This window comes from Lytechinus variegatus, chromosome 4, assembly GCF_018143015.1.
Source record: "Lytechinus variegatus isolate NC3 chromosome 4, Lvar_3.0, whole genome shotgun sequence".
NCBI classification, from domain to species: domain Eukaryota; kingdom Metazoa; phylum Echinodermata; class Echinoidea; order Temnopleuroida; family Toxopneustidae; genus Lytechinus; species Lytechinus variegatus.
In genome coordinates this window covers 30,420,211-30,437,444 of record NC_054743.1, presented here as the reverse complement: position 1 = coordinate 30,437,444, position 17,234 = coordinate 30,420,211, and the positions used below count along the sequence as shown (strand labels likewise).

Here is a 17,234-nt window from a genome sequence, read left to right as displayed (position 1 = left end):
ATTTATGGTGCTCTTGTGAATATTGGTTTCCCACTTTGCATTGTACATAATACGGTTAATGTCGATGGCGGCCATTTTGAAAGTCGAAATACAGTATTGAACACAAACTTGATACCGGAATGATATATTTCGTTAGAAAATACGTTCTTAGACAGTATCCAATTAATTTATGACATATATATGCATTTTAGCGCTCAATCTTGTGATTTCTTTTCTCCCATTTCTCATTGTGTATAATACTTTTAGGGCATTTGGCAGCCATTTTGAATATCTGAATACAACATTTACCACATACATAGCACATTCAGGCATATTAATAATATATTTCGTTAATAATTATGATAGTGTATACAATGGCCTATGGCGGCCATTTTGAATATCAGGAAAATAAATATTTTATTAAAAATTATTTTTTAAGATTGTATTTCACTCCTGCCACACAATTCCATGCATTTCAAAGCCAATGTGAGGACAATTTTATGATTTTCATGGATAATTTCCATATGTTGGCGGCCATATTGGATTTTGCCAATTTGCGGAAAATGCTCAAGGTTACACGAGTGGCATCATTCAGGTTCGTAATCAGCACCCTCGAATTGACAAAGAAACCATAAAAAATATTGTATATGTAAAAAAACAAGGTTATGCCTCTTCTATCCTGGACTATATTCTGCATCAATTTAAGTTGGGACGATGGGGATTAGTTTATCATAAGTATTGTTGAGAAGGAGTCGAAATGGTTCATGATTATTATCTCAAATTGCTAAACAGAGTCCTGCCACATGATAACAAATTATATTTTGGTATACGTAATACTCACGCAACACCAACCATACATCTTCTCAATCGACAACAATAGCAAGGACACACAAATTATCAAACTCCCCTTCCTAGTAAATACACTGTAAATGTTGCTAAATGTATAACCCACCATCCTACCAATAAGGTTTGCGGGTATGAATGCCGTCGCACAAATGATCCTTGAGAAAAATATATTTTACCACTACATGAATCATCATGTTTTATCGTCTTTTAACAATAATAGTGTAGTAAACTGGGCTGAGTGGTAGTATGGGTTGGTGTTCAAGTACTCAGTCAGGACATGAAACCATGTACAGGAAGTAGGGGTGTTTCAGCCATTTAATGACATCCGGGTAGATCATACAAAACAAGAAAAAAAAACCTGTAAATAAGGGAATAATGTGTATACAAGGAATGTAATAGTTCATCAATACTGATCCAAGATCACGTGATTATTATATCATATCTTGATAAATTGTATTTCATTAATCATTGAATTGTATTTTATTAATCAAATGCATCATGATGGATTTAATTCAATAACCCGTAGAAATTATACAACAAAAATTGCATGCAAATATACATTAATTCATTTCTTGCTCATAAGTGTATAACATTACTCAGAAGAATTATTGATCACTTTTCAATGAAGTCTTAATTATTACAAAAATATACATTCCAATTAACCAATGATGATAATAACAATAATACAGCACTGATTACATCATTTTTTAAGCACATTATAATATCATAATATTTAAACAGTTATTGGTTATACATGTAAATCATAACAAAATAACCATAACTTGGCCATCTTACTAACTAACTCACCCTACTATAGGCCAAGAGATATCAGGGTACATCCACCGAGTCACCCTCCGGAGATTTCACTTGGCATCACTCATACATGGTACGTCAAATTAAATCCCCTAAAAATTGATATAACAAAATTAGCTAGTATGGGTTTTCCTAAAACTCATCTAATTTAATCGAGTCCGAATTTCTAGGACTACTACCACTCGCCAATTTTAATCCCAATAAACAAAGTTCATTCACTTTCTACGTACAGCGAATGGGGGGGGGATACAAACAGATCGTGACAAAATACTGACAAGAAAATCAACTTCGCTTGATATACTCGATCTCATAGAAAACAAACATAATATAATTTCATTTTATCAACTGATCATTAGAAATCTTCTCTTTTAGAATGTGAAATTGACTATAACAATAACATGAAGCATATGACGATCTGGTACCAGATATACAATTTAATTGACATTCAACCCTACTCTCCATAATAGTGTTTTTCTTAAGAATGGTATCAACGTAGTCAAAATCTTAGCTGCTAAACTGACAAACGATATATTTTAGATTCAAACGTACATGCCTCATTGTCGAGCATGACTTGGAAGAAGGATCATGTAGCCCTATAACGTGCTATGTCGTCACCAATTGCTTTCTGATTTATCCTACCGCCATAACAACAAAAACGCTTGTTCTTTCGCGCCACCTACACTTGAACGCTATCTGATGTAAATATCATTCCATAACATCACAAATATCTATGACTTGTTACTTGATTTAGTATCAATGAAAAAGTATAATAAAACTATGGTTTTAACTAAAAAATCATACACATCATGTATTTATGAGAATAATCCGCTATAAATCTGAGGCACTACTTTTACTTTTTTGAGTAACAACATCATTGACGTTACGTAATAAGTAAAATAAATGAAATAAACTAAGATGTTCTGACATAAGTCTAGCTTGAAACTTTAATTTCTGATCTGATAACGTCCTTGAAGAAACTGCCAGCTTTTATATAGAAAATTACACTATACTGGATGCTTCAAATATTGTCTTCACGAAGAGCGTTCTACTACTTTCTTGAAAAGTCTAATGCTACATATTCTAGAAGACTTTTGAATGACCCCAGTGAAATTAACAATGTAAACAACATAGCTAATCGTATTGTACCTTTTCCTCACTAGCAGTCTCTATGCTTGCCAAAACAATGTACATTATAAAAATACCAGACATTACTCTGCCTTATTTAATATGCATAATAGCAAAGCTTCACTGAGACATTCTGGAATATTCTCTACTCATATTGCCCTTAGAGGAAAAAATAATAATTAAATGAATGAATGCAATCTTTCTTACTATTCTTCTCATATGTAACACCCACATTATGACAAAATCAAACGATTATGTAACAACATTAGAAAATTTAAAAACGATAATGGGGCCATGGCACCATCAGTCCACTTAATAAAAATTCAAGACGGCGTGCATATAAGTTCTTTGTTATCAGAATTTGATGAAACGTTCAGCATTTTGCTCGGTGAATTTTACTCTACTCTATCTATAAATTATTATTTCCACTCAGGAGTACCCCTATCGAGAATGAGGTTGTTTCCAAGATGGCCTGGGGTGATTCTAAGTATGTCGATCTTTGAAATGCTTTGTTCAGTTGTGAGTTAGAAGAGTAACGGATCATCTGTCAGGTGCATAGACATGATATAAGTGTAATCATGTATTTTCCAAACTTTTGTTTACAACAGCATAACTTGTTTTTTTAATGATGGTCAATGGTTTTGATCTCAAAACACATTTTTCAGGAAAGAATATTCTAAGGCCAAGGCAAAACTTGTATGAAGCAGGAGTATAACAATTCGTAATTCATTTGGTTTATTTTCTTCAAGTGAGATGTTTTTATTATTAGCCTCTTGGTAATGAATAAAAGGTATTTAATCATACCAAGGGCGATAAAATATCATAACGCTATACTACTATACAACTAAACCTAAAACCATTTGTCCATTGCCCAGCATGTTTATCAATTGCCGAAAACAAACACCTTTTTTCGGAAAAATATATCGCAATCCTGGTTAACATAATGTATAACTCTTAACGACCAGAAACTTTCAGACTCGTGAAATTGTGTGTGGTAAAGTGTTGATATTTATCATAGTAAAAAAATGGACAAGATTTGTGTTGTGTTGATTGTGTTATTTCAAAACATAACATGTAGGTAGGGATATGCAGACTGCAACCAAGCGTCAGATTACCTACGTTACAAACTTTCTGCGAGTTCAGTACCTGTTTAACATTCTTTGCATACTATGTTAATCTCTATTTTGTGTATGTATAGATGCCATTATTTAATTACCTTGTGCTTATTCTTGCATGTTTTTACCAAAGTTGTTGTATTAACTCACATACCCTAGGAGGGAGATTTATTTCATAAGTCAAACTTAACTCTGATTTTATTAGGACGCACTATTCTAAGACAATTGGTATTCAAGGTAATTAGGTATAGCTTGTTTCATGCTTATCGTTAACCTGGTTTATGGAATTAGAATCCTTAAATTCTTGACAAGTGATACAGGACCCGTGATTTAGGAAGGGGGTCCCCTATTAAGAGGCGTGTTTTCAATTACCAATCATTATCATCATTATCATAAGCATCATTGGTATTACTATTTGCAGTGCAGTATATGCATATATACGCATTATGATCATAGCTAATTCCCTGTATGTTAATGGAAATATCGGCTTAATGTTCACATAAAATATAAATTACCAATTCTGTATTATATCTTATTATATGAGAGATACACGAGAGTTGTGATACAAGTTTCCTTTTCACGTAGGATATTATCAGTTTGGTTTAGCTTGATTCTCATTACTTTCATATTTATTATATGATATGTGTGATATTTTTCAATAATTATTTTCTTGATATTGGTTTTTAACTTCAGTTTTACCTTTCTTTTCAAACTTTTTCGAACGATGTTTATATACATGTAAATGACTGTACCCATTTTTCACATGCAATATTTTACACAATTGTCAGTATGGTTTCCTTAAGGAATCCTCCGCACAGATTTTTCATCATTATTTTATTCATATTTTTATTCATTTTGTTGATTCAAAAATAATGTATATTACTGGTTAGTTCTTGATTAAAGCAAAGCGTTTAATTCTTTAGACTGTAATGTTTTAATGAAAACACAACAACTAGAATACTAATGGAAAACGTGGCTTAATTTGGGAACAATCTTTTGTAAATATGAATATGAGTAACTTGATTATTTACTCTCATTTGTTTAATATTTTTGTTTGCCTGTTCTTATAGGTTTTAAACGATTTATTATGTAAGTTTATAACATTCTGGTGGCCTCAGGCCCACAAGCTAAGCTTATTAGTATGTCACCATGTTTCTTTTCGATCTTATCTCATCCATGTTGCAATGTTCCATGATAATGGAGTACATGTATTATATATATTATTCTGTAATTATATACTTTTTTGTTTTTTGTAATTTACTTGTAATGCAATGATCTACCGTTGTTGTTGTCAGAGTTGAAATGAAATAAAAATTCATTCATTCATACATTTCAGGTTTATTTGCAATTCATGTCAAGTGTTATATGCAGATGACACCAGTTTGTTTATGTCTCATCACAATATCGTTCATTTGCAGGAATGTTTGAATAATGAATTAGAAAAACTACATGTAGATATCTGGTTAATTAACAATTACTTGATTTTGAACATAATTAAGAAAATATTTATGGTATTTACAAAGAAATAACGAGAAAGACATAGTAGAAAATAGATTCGACAATAAAACATTTAACGCGTTGCAATTTCTAAAGTTGTAGGAGTTTTTATAGATGATAAACTCTCATGGCATGAAAAAAAATGGTGTCGTTTGCAATCGTGTATTGAAAGGTGTGGGTATCGTATTAAAGATTAAAACATTTTCCGCAATATATTTCGACTATGCTATGTTATATTTTTAATTTGTCATAATCAATTACCTCCATGGTTACACTTCGTAATTCCGAAGCTTCGTAATTCCGAAGGTTCTTTATTCCGAAGGTTCGTAATTCCGAAACACGTAAATTGCCTATACCTCGATGTTCGTTAATCCGAAAACGAAAAAGGGTTCGTTAATCCGAACATTTGTGGCGTAATTCCGACGGTTCGTTATTCCGAAGGTTCGATAATCCGAAAACGAAATAGGGTTCGTTGTTCCGAAGGTTCGTTAATCCGAAAACGAAATAAGGTTCGTTATTCCGAAGGTTCGTTAATCCGAAAACGAAATAAGGTTCGTTATTCCGAAGGTTCGTTAATCCGAAAACGAAATAAGGTTCGTTTTTCCGAAGGTTCGTTAATCCGAAAACAAAATAAGGTTCGTTAATCCGAAAAAGAAATAAGGTTCGTTTTTCCGAAGGTTCGTTAATCCGAAAACAAAATAAGGTTCGTTAATCCGAAAACAAAATAAGGTTCGTTAATCCGAAAACGAAATAAGGTTCGTTAATCCGAAAACAAAATAAGGTTCGTTAATCCGAAAACTGAAAACCGGGAAAGCAGAGGCATAGGCAAGGGGGGGGGGTGGTGGACACTTGCCGTTCAATTGTTATGAGGATGGGATAGCAAGGGCGGCCAAACGAATTTTCGTTTTGGGGGTAAAGCCAAAAATGAAACTCATACGTCAAAATGGGCACTTTGGTGATATTTTCACCTTAAGATTATCAAAAAAACGTTTTTGAAATGACTTCTTATTATGGCAAAATGTATATTTAGCCTTTATTTTTCGGGAGAGAGTATAATGAGCGAGCGGCTTGGTAAAAACTAATCAAAGTTGAAGTTGTAAAACTCGTTTTGGGGGTCAATTATTCTTCAAATGGCATTATTGCGAGGTGTTGCGAGCGTGAATCACGAGCTAAAACTTAAGGGTATTTCAATAAAATTGGATATAAGTTTTTAAAAATCCGAGCAGATTTCTGCTGTCACTAAAAAGATGTACATCTAACTAAAGAATTAACACGAGCGCAAAACGCGAGCTTAAACATACTGACCAGAAAAGGAATCTTAAGAAAGAATTTAGTGACATTTAGTGACAATTTAGGATACATATTTCACCAATCGAATAAGAGTGCGAAGCGAAAGCTGAAAATTTGCAATATTCCAGCCTGAAAACTTTATTTTAAAAAGAGTATTTTATTTCGTAGTCATGAAAAAAGAATGTGAATTAAACTAAAGAATCAAGCGCGAAGCGCGAGCTGAAATTTTTCATATACTGACCAGGAGAGGAACCTTTTGCATTTGGTGACAAGTGAATTGGATATACGCTATAGGCTTACGTATCTCACCAATCGATTAATGCAAGCGCGAAGCTCGAGCTGAAAATTTGTGATATTCTATCCATGAAACTGCACATTCTAGGAATTTTATTTCACCAGGATCAGGATGACTAGATTAATGAGCAATAATTAGTGCGAGCGCAAAACGGGAACCCAAAATGTGTAATATTCCAACCTTAAAAGTGGACATTCTATGCATGTTTTGTTACCAAGAACTAGACGAATACCTTATACCAAACAAAAACTGAAGAGGAGTGAGCTTCTTTTTCTTGTCTTTATAAAAAAAAATCATGATGGTCATTAACAAGACGCGTATGGAACTAATTAGTTCGAGCTAAACTTTTTGATGAACTGTCATAAAGGGGGATTTTAATTAGTTTGTAAGGATTGAGATAGGCTTGAAAAGGAAAGTTTTGAGAACTTCATGGAATACATGAAAATAATAGGTACCTGATAAATCGAAATTCGCGAACGCGCAGCGCAATTGGAAAATGTTAATATTCAGACCATAAAACTGACATTTTTACAGAGCACTTTTTAAAAATCAATATGTAAATCACAAAAATTAATGAAAGTTCGATTTCCAAGGAGAAATATGTTTTGTATACTGACTTCCAAACTTGATATTTAAGCTCCGTGTTGAACAAGATATGTGGATCACTTTAACAGGCAATGCGAGCACGAAGCGCGAGCGAAAATTTTATATAGTGACATAAAATATTTTTTCAAGTCTTCCTCTTATCTTATTTTATTCATTCGTCTTCCTCTTCTTTTTTCTCTTTTCTTTTCCTTCCTTTTTTTTCTCTCCCCTTTTTTTTTGCTCTACCAATAGGGGGGTCCGGGCCCCTCGGGTCCCCACCTGGATCCGCCTATGCATGAAGAAGAGGCAATTGAATAATGGTTTTATAATGATGTGTTCATGAAGAAATGTAATATCACTTTAAAAAATAATCAATGCGAGCGGGAAACTCGAGCGATTTCTATTTTAACCATTTGATGCTTTCAATTTTGTTTAACTTCTCATCAGAGTAGGCCCTGCTAGAATTATGTGAGCGGGAGCCAGGCGCGGATCCAGGATTTCTTAGGGGGCCCTAATTTCAAGTCAAGTAATAATCGTGTCGAAATATTGACTCATATTGCCGAATGGGTAATGTCTAGTTCAGTTACTTCTCACAGAAACCTCTCTTACATTGTAGACATTCTTCGTTCTTGTGGGTACTCCCATTTTGTTTCTTTTCTACTTTTTGCTTCAGGGGTTGAAAATTCTTACGAGGGTGACGCCCCGGTATCGCCGCGTATGAAAACTTGTTGTGCAATAACTAAATTGCATATTGTGCATGAAAGAAAATTAATATTTTATTTTGGGTAAGATATTCTTGAAAAGACATAAATTTACATGCTTTTTATTATATAGTTGAGGTAGACTCAGTAGTCAGCACTCAGAATTTACTAATTGGGAGAGGACTGCCTACTTAGATCTGTAAGTGTTTGGATATATTATATAATATTTTGTTATTCGCTTGAAATCCATTCAAAACAGTGAGTTGTCTTGTCAATCCTAATCAACAAACATTGGCTCTTCCGCTCTTGCAACAATCATATAAAGTATCAAAAGGTTATGTATCTTATAATCTTGCTCAAATTTTATATACTCCAAATAGATTTTCAAAAGAAACAATGCGTGTAAACGGTGTATATAAAAAGAATATAAGATACTAAAGATAAATATACTGTAAAAATATACTTTATTGTCAGTGTCTTTATAAATATGAAAACAATGCTCTTTAAGTTGGCATCATTTTGAACGATGAGTTCTTATCTCTCTCTTTCATACAATACTAGTGAAACATGAATTCCAAGGTCCCTTGTATCTTGTATACATCAACTATTTCAAGATGTAACAATAAATGTAAATGATAGCAATGCAGTTTAGGCCTGAGTAAATCCACGTAATAGTTTCAGTGGAATTCGTTAAAAAAAATAAAATTTCCCACTGTAGGTTGGAAACGAAAAGGTGTCGTATCATTAATTGTATATAGCTGTCTTTTACGCATTACTACATGAAACAAAAATATAGGAACGATATAAACCACAGAGTTATTTCAGTTATTTGAGTATTTGACGATTCGTCAAAAAAATAAAAAACGCATCTGAAACTTTCACCATTACAATGAAAGTTTCATTTATTCTTTTACATATTGCACACTAAGAAATAAAGGTTCAAAATTGAACCCCGAAAGGTTCATGCAAAATCAGCACCCTATGGGTTCAAAAATTGAACCCTGCGGTTGGGGTTCATTTTTGCACCCTGCGGGTTCAAAACTGCACCCCTAAATTTCAAATTGAACCCCTAGGGGTGCAATTTTGAACCCGCAGGGTGCAAAAATGAACCCCAACCGCAGAGTTCAATTTTTGAACCCCAAATCAGGGGTTCAATTTTTGAACCCATATAGGGTGCTGATTTTGCATCAACCTTTCGGGGTTCAATTCTGAACATTTATTCCTTAGTGTGTGCAAGTAAACTTCAAAATTTCTGTAAATAATATCTATCAGTATATCCATCAGTGTTGTAGTCAAGGCTCAAACCTCCAAGGCCAAGGCTTTAATACCCAAGACCAAGGATTCAATCCCCAAGGCCAAGGCATGGAAACCCAAGGCCTAAAAACCTCAAGGCCAAGGCATTTCAAACTTTCAATATATGGAACAATGAGCCGACAACAAGGCGGCAGTTCGAATATCAGTTCGGCGCCCCTACATGTAGGTCGATCATTACTTCGCCCCCCCCCCGTTCGAACATCAATTCGGCCCCCAGTTCGAACATCATTTTGGCATCCCTTCGAACATCATTTCGGCGCCCCTCATGTAGGTCCAACATCAATTTGGCGCCCCTAGTTCGAATACCATTTCGCCCCCCCCCCCCTAGCTCGAGTATCAATTTGGCGGCCCCTAGTTCCAACATCAATTTGGCGCCCCTACGTCGAACATCACTTCGCCCCCCCCCCCCGTTCAAACATCAATTCTGCCCCCAGTTCGAACAGCATTTTGACATTCCTTCGAACATCATTTCAGCGCCCTTTTGTTTCGAACATCATTTTCTTTCCTCCTCTTCCTCTTTTTTTTCTTCTCAGCCTTCCCCTCTTCCTCTCCCCTTTTCTTCTCTTCTTTCCCCCTTCCTCTCTTTCTTTTTTCTTCTCTTCTTTCTTCCCTCTTCCTCTTTCTCCTTTCTTCTCCTTTTCCCCTCTTCCTCTTGTTTCCTCCCCCTCCCCTACCTTTTTTCTCTTCCTTACCCCTCTTCCTCTTTTTTCTCTTTCTTTCCCCTCTTGTTTTCCCTTTTTTTCTTTTCTTTCCCCTCTTCTTTTTCTTCTTTTCTTTCCCCTTCTCTCTCTTTTTTCCTCTTCTTTCTTCCCTCTTCCGCTCTTTCCTTTTTTCTCCTTTTCCTCTCTTCCTCTTTTTTTCTTCTCCCCCTCTCCCTTTTTCTTCTCTTCCTCCCCCTCTTCCTCTTTCTTTCCCCTCATCTCTTTTTTCATTTTTCTTTCCCTTCTTCTTTTCTTTCCCCTCTCTTTTTCTTCTCTTCTTTCCTCCCTCTCCCTCCCCCTTTCTTTTCTTCTCTTCCTCCTTTTCTTTCCTCTCTCTCTTTTCCTTCTCTTCTTTCCCCTTTTCCTCTCTCTTTTCCTTCCCTTCCTTCCCCCTCTTCCCTTTTTCCTTCTCTTCTTTCCCCTTTTCCTCTCTCTTTTCCTTCCCTTCCTTCCCCCTCTTCCCTTTTTCTTCTTTTCTTTCCCCCTTTCCTCTCTCTTTTTCCCTCTTCTTCCTTCCCCCTCTTCCTCTCTCTTTTCCCCTCTTCTTTTCCCCCTCTCCTCTCTCTCTTTTCCTTTTTCTTCCCCCCTTTTCCTCTCTTTTTTCTGCCCTTCTTCCTTTCTTCTTTGTTTCCCCTCTTCCCCTCTTTTTCTCTTTCTTTCCCTATCTCTTTTTTTAGCCGAAGGGGGGGGGCAAGGCCCCCTCGCCCCCCCCCCCATGGATCCACGCCTGCACACACTTGTGTTCACTAATCTATGCATATCGATACTCCATACGCAGAGTCGTTGAAAATGAAGACAAATATGCATTCAGGAGATCTTTTTTTTTATTTAATTATTCAATCTTTAATATTTAAACAGGACGGCCTGATCAACAAAAAAAAATACAATATATGAAAAACATAGTAACAGGACATAATGAGATACAAAAAAAGAACAAATAAAAATAAAAAATACGAGAATATACAAATGGCAAGATACATAACATAAATATGCAAAATACAAACATTAAAAGCTGGTCTCCCTCAGGGCTCTTTCATAAATAAAAAACATTTAAAAAGATGAATAATTGTTAAAACAAAAGGCGATGCATGAAACAGTACTAATAAGTTTAATTTTGAATAAAAAAATCAAGCAGAAGACATACCACATCATTTGTTCTTTTAATCACTAATATATATCGAGATTTAAAAAAACGACACGACATACTATTCAAATATATGGGATGAAGCGTGGGGGAATAACAACAGGACAAGAAAAGAATGGGAATCGAGATTAAGCGTAGGCTATTTTAGGAACAACGCTGACAATGGAATATTGAATGATAATAAGTGTTATAGCAAGTTCATACTGATTAAAATGAACGATGTGATTTGTCTATATGTGTTTAAGTCGGTATTTGAAAGGGTGAACAAATTTTGACAACCTTACATGGTCATGCAGTTGGTTTCAATTGAAAGAGCCTCGAAACAGGAAAGATTTTTTTTATAAAAAAAACATTTCGGAAATCTCAAAAGCGATTTCTTCGAACTACGTGTGGTTCTCGCAGAAACATCATCGACCAAAAATAAAAATTTTATCGGATGAAATGGCGGGCGATAATATTTGGTGACACATTTATAGGCACACATAACAACGTATAGAGAACTTTAGAGAGGGTCAATTCAGTGCTTTAAACACGATTTATTCCTAAATCAAGTGTTGAATTATAAAACTGAGTGGTGTGTGAAACATGAAATAGATAATGTTGGCTAAATATTATAAAAACGGAAACCTAGGTAAAATAAAATTGCCGCTTTCTGCGGGGGGGAGGACATGTGACGGCACATGTGGTGGGCTGATTGCAACGGAAGCACATCCACAAACGTGTGCACATTGACAACTAACGTCAATAGAGGGCATCAATCAACTTATTAAATTTGGCGGGATATTAAAACAAGTAGACGCAAAACAACTTGAAAACTTGTCACAGGTTTGGTCACGCTCATTCGTTAGATGTTCTACTCTTAAATTAATGAAATGGCAAATCTACGAGCTCACGTCGTTCCTGCGGAACGTCGTCGAGGAATGGTTCTAGTCTGTGACGGCTACAGATACCAGAAAAATAAAACTATTGCAGGAACAAAAATCTACTGGCGGTGCAGTGTGCCAGCATGTAGAGTCCCAATACAGACCAACGATTTTGACCCAGATGAAGAAGTGATCGTACTCGGCAACCAGTTCCCAGAGCACGCACATCACCCTGATAATGAAAGACTTGACAGATTTGACTTTCTTCGGGAAGTAAAGTCCATCATCAGAAGAGACCCATCAATTCCAACCAGAAGGGCATACGACCAAGTATTCGCCATACTCCCCATTCATGATAGGATCAATGTTCCTATGTTCGAAGAAATTCGAAGTTCCCTTCAGCGCTGCAGGGCATCGTTACTCCCCGCTCTCCCACGTAATATTGCAGAAGTGAATATCCAGGGAACATGGGCGGAATCTTGGGAAGGAGACAGAAAGCTGCTAGCAATAAACAATGATATTGGAGTGGCTATCTTCGCAAGCAGACAAGAACTCCAAATTCTTGGACAGTGCAACGAAGTGTACATTGATGGCACTTTTCATACAGCGCCTACCCCCTATACCCAGATCGTGACTCTTCATGGTCGATATCGTGGATGGGTTCTAGCCCTTGGAATGTGTATGGTCACAGGAAAGCGTGAAGATCAGTATAGATACATTCTGCAAGAAATAAAGAGAGGAGTTCTTGATGTCACAGAGGCACCATTTACACCACATATGGTGATCACCGATTTCGAAGTGGGGCTAATGAATGCAATCGGGACGGAGCTACCAAATGCACGTAGGAGAGGATGCTACTTTCATTTTTGTCAGAGTCTATGGCGAAAAGTTGCTGAGCTTGGCTTGAAGGTTGCATTCAACGTAGATCCTCTCCTGCAAAGAGTTGTGGGCAGGATTCTGTCTCTCGGTCATCTTCCGGTTGCACACGTTGCGATGAACTTTCAGTAAGTAAGATTCCTTACTCAGCCCTCCCACCCCCCCCCCCTCCCAAAGGAGGAAAAAGATAAGAAAAGCATTAGGGGCCTCTGTAGGTCTATATATATTCATAAAATGTACGCCTAACACAACGATGCGAATGAAAAGGAAAAGATTGCAAATAGAAGAAAATTATCTTTGAAATCATATTCATAAATAATGCAGCATTCAATATTTTAAGAAAAATATATTCGAAATATTTATTAGATTTAATGTGATCTTGTAAGTCTTCTCATGGGTAAATTACTAAGATATGTGGAAATATTGCTGAGATGTCATTTTTTTCAGGACATACACCAACAGCAGACATGTTCAGGAGATGGTGCAGCAGTATCCAGCACTGCGAACGTTCTTCGCGTATGTGGAACAGACCTATGTTAATGGACCTGTCTTCTCAGTCCATTTCTGGAATGTGTACAACCGCACCATGGAGACAAGAACAAACAACTACTGCGAAGGTAAGATAACTGACGGTCTTTCACGGACAAAACTAAGTGTTCAATTTTGCATCCTTCAAATGCAAACTGGAATCTTTGCACAACTGATATTAACCCTAAGATTTCTGGCTCCATAAACAATGATAAAGGGTGCAGTTAACTACATCTTGCACCCTTAAAGGACAAGTCCACCCCAACCAATAGTTGATTTTAATAAAAAGCAAAAATTCAACAAACACCGAAAATTTCATCAAAATCGAATGTAAAATGGGAGAGTTATGACATTTTAAAGTTTTGCTTAATTTCACTAAAAAGTTATATGCACAACCTTGTGGGTATGCAAATGAGGAGACTGATGACGTCATCCACTCTCTATTTGTTTTGTATTTCATTATATTGAAAATGAAATATTCTTATTTTCTCCTTGCTTTGAAGTGAAACAACGATTAATTCCTCCCTGAACAAAAGGAATGAGCATTGTTTTATATATTATATGGTTCAGTCAAGTTGGACCTTATTGTCAAATCTGCATTTTAAAAAATGAAATAATTTATAATTCAAACAATAAAAAACAAAGAAATAGTGAGTGAAGGACGTCATCGACTGTCTCATTTGAGTTGTGCATATCACTTATTTGTGGAAAATAAGCAAAACTTAAAATGTCAAAAATTTCTTATTTTACATCCGATTTTGATGAAATTTTCATAGTTTTGCTACTTTGATTTTTTTTATATTTATTCAACTTAACATTTTTCTTAATAATAATAATAATAATGCTCAATTCTTGTATAGCGCATCACACATAGCATAGCATGTCCCTATGCGCTTAAAGATGCATAGATGCATGCATCTTGGATGGACTTGACCTTTTAAGATGCGGACTTGTACCATTTAGGGAAGGTGCAAACGAGGAGACCAAAAAAAATCAGATATTGTAAGCCAGGGTAACTCTGGGTTCTTGTCGAGACCCTGCCGAGCGAAATGAGGGATATAGCGAAGCAGAGCGTTCCTCGCTTCGTTCGTCAGTGCTAATTTGCGAAGCGAATTAGGAAATCCCTCGCTTCGCTCGGAAAGCAGCCGCCGGGGCCTCGACAAGAGGCTAGGGTAACTCCTAAACCAAATTCCCCCGAACAAAGTCGGACGGATTCTGCCTGAATATGGCCTGACTCGAAAGGATTCGGGGAATTCAGAACCTATTCGGCTAGGATTCGGGAACTCCCCGAATCAGAGAAGAATTGCCAAGAAATGACTTCCCTTCCCTTCCTTGCTCGCCTCGCCGATTTAAACCAAAATGCATCGGTCATTAATGTTTGCCTGACTCTAAAAGCAATGCCAATAGTTATATCCGTTAATGGACCTACTGATACCTCATGTACATGTAAATAAGTTATTTTTTGTAAGAGTTTTTATACATATGTATCAGGGGCGTAACTACGGGGGGGGGGGGTGACCCCCAATGTTCCGCAGGAAAAAAAATCACCTTCGTTTTAACTGGGTATATTCTAATTTTGAATTGAGTTCATTTTGCAAAACGTTGCCTTGACTTTTACTGGCATAAATTCAACCCTTTCTTCTTTAAACAGCCTTTCACAACAGATGGAACAAGTGTCTGGCTGTCCCACATCCAAACATCTGGCGTGTGATACGTCGTATCAAAGATGAGGGTAGCAGAACCCTGAATGTTCTTCAGCGCGTGGAAAGAGGAGATCGTCTCCCCAGGAGAAGGAGGAAGTGGAGGGAGTTGGAGCGAAGGATAACTCGAGTTCGGAGGGAATTCGAACGAGGAGAGAGGAATCTCATTTCCTTATGGAACGCCGCTGTGCACTTTAGCAAAACATACATTTAAAATGTTTAATAAGCTCACTTTTTTAGAACATTGTAAGTAATAATTACATGACAATCACGACGTGAATGATTCTATATAGTGTGTCATTTTCCTTTACCAAGAAATGTCTTAACAAAGATCAATATATATCAAGCACAGAAATGTTGTCGAGTTTATTATTTAAAGTGCTAAAAAATTGTATAATTACAGTGAAAAAGGTGAATAAGTATTCACGACTTAAATTTATATATACTTTTTCGTTTCAGTAAAACATACATTTAACATGTTTAATAAGGTCACATTTTGTTTTTTTAGAACAGTGCTAAGTAATAATGACGTGACAATCACGACGTGAATGATTCTATATAGTGTGTCATTTTCCTTTACCAAGAAATGTCTTATCGCTGATCAATATATATCAAGCACAGAAATGTTGCCAGTTTATTATTTGAAGTGCTAAAAAATTATATAATTACAGTGAAAAAGGTGAATGAGTATTCACGACTTAAATTTGTATATACTTTTTCGTTTCAGTAACATGTTTAATAAGCTCACATTTTGTTTTTTTTAGAACAGTGCTAAGTAATAATGACATGACAATCACGACGTGAATGATTCTATATAGTGCGTCACTTTCTTTTACCAAGAAATGTCTTATCAAAGATCAATACATATCAAGCACAGAAGTGTTGTCGAGTTTATTATTTAAAGTGTTAAAAAATCATACAATTGCAGTGAAAAAAATGAATGAGTATTCACGACTTAAATTTGTATATAGTATGTCATTTTCATTTCTCCGACAAGGTCTAATCAAAAATTTGAATAGTAAGGACAGACGAGTTTCCTAGTTTTTATAATTGAAGAGTTTAGTTACAAATGGGGTTAGGTCCACTTTTTACCATTCCGAGAAAAATCACGTTTTTTATTCTCACTTATTGCAATACTCTTATGACAAACTAAAAAAATCTGCCTCTCTTTGATTTTTTTCTATATATTCCTTAAAAGATATCATTGTGGACCTAACCCCTTTTGCAGCTAAACTGAAATGAATAAAATCTATTATGATTAAAAAGGTGATATTTCTTTGCCACTTTTATTCACGTTTTCATGTGAATTTCAAATTTTCGTTGTTTTCATCAGAAAGACTAAAAATTATGAGGTTTTGAGACAGAAAACAAGAAAAAATTATGAACAATGGACCTAACCCCTTTTGAAAAATGCGCTATTCAGAATAGTATGCTCTGGGTTAGGTCCACTCCAAGAAAATCATTTTTTTTAATTCGCCCATATTGCAATATTCTTATGCGAAATTAAATTTTCGTGATACCCTACCATGAGAACATAAAATTGTGTATAAAAGAAATCCACCTGTCTTCATATTTTTGTAAATATTCTTTTCCAAAAGAATTCTGTATGGACCTAACCCCTTTTGAAAAAAAGGTGACTTTCTTTCCGATTTTAGATCACTTTTTAATGGGAATTTCAACTTTTCTTTGGTATCATCTTATCATGCTTATAGAGCTACCGCAAATCTATACATTGAGAAACCCCTTTTGCAAGTGAGCTCTTCATTTAAAAAAAAGCGTTCAGAAATATTATTTCATCATAGTGAGTGGATGTTCATGACTTAAACATGTTCAATGTTTCTATAGTTTGTTATTTTCTTTTC

At 35.6% G+C, this 17,234-nt stretch overlaps 1 protein-coding gene across 1 annotated transcript; it reads left to right on the top strand.

The window, feature by feature from the left end:
- The first annotated feature begins 12,094 nt into the window (after positions 1–12,094).
- Positions 12,095–15,608, top strand: LOC121412643. Its single transcript, XM_041605420.1, has 3 exons — positions 12,095–13,272; positions 13,592–13,761; positions 15,324–15,608. The coding sequence occupies exons 1-3, from the start codon at positions 12,278–12,280 to the stop codon at positions 15,584–15,586; spliced, it is 1,428 nt and encodes a 475-aa protein (XP_041461354.1). The 5' UTR covers positions 12,095–12,277; the 3' UTR covers positions 15,587–15,608.
- The last annotated feature ends 1,626 nt before the right edge of the window (positions 15,609–17,234 follow it).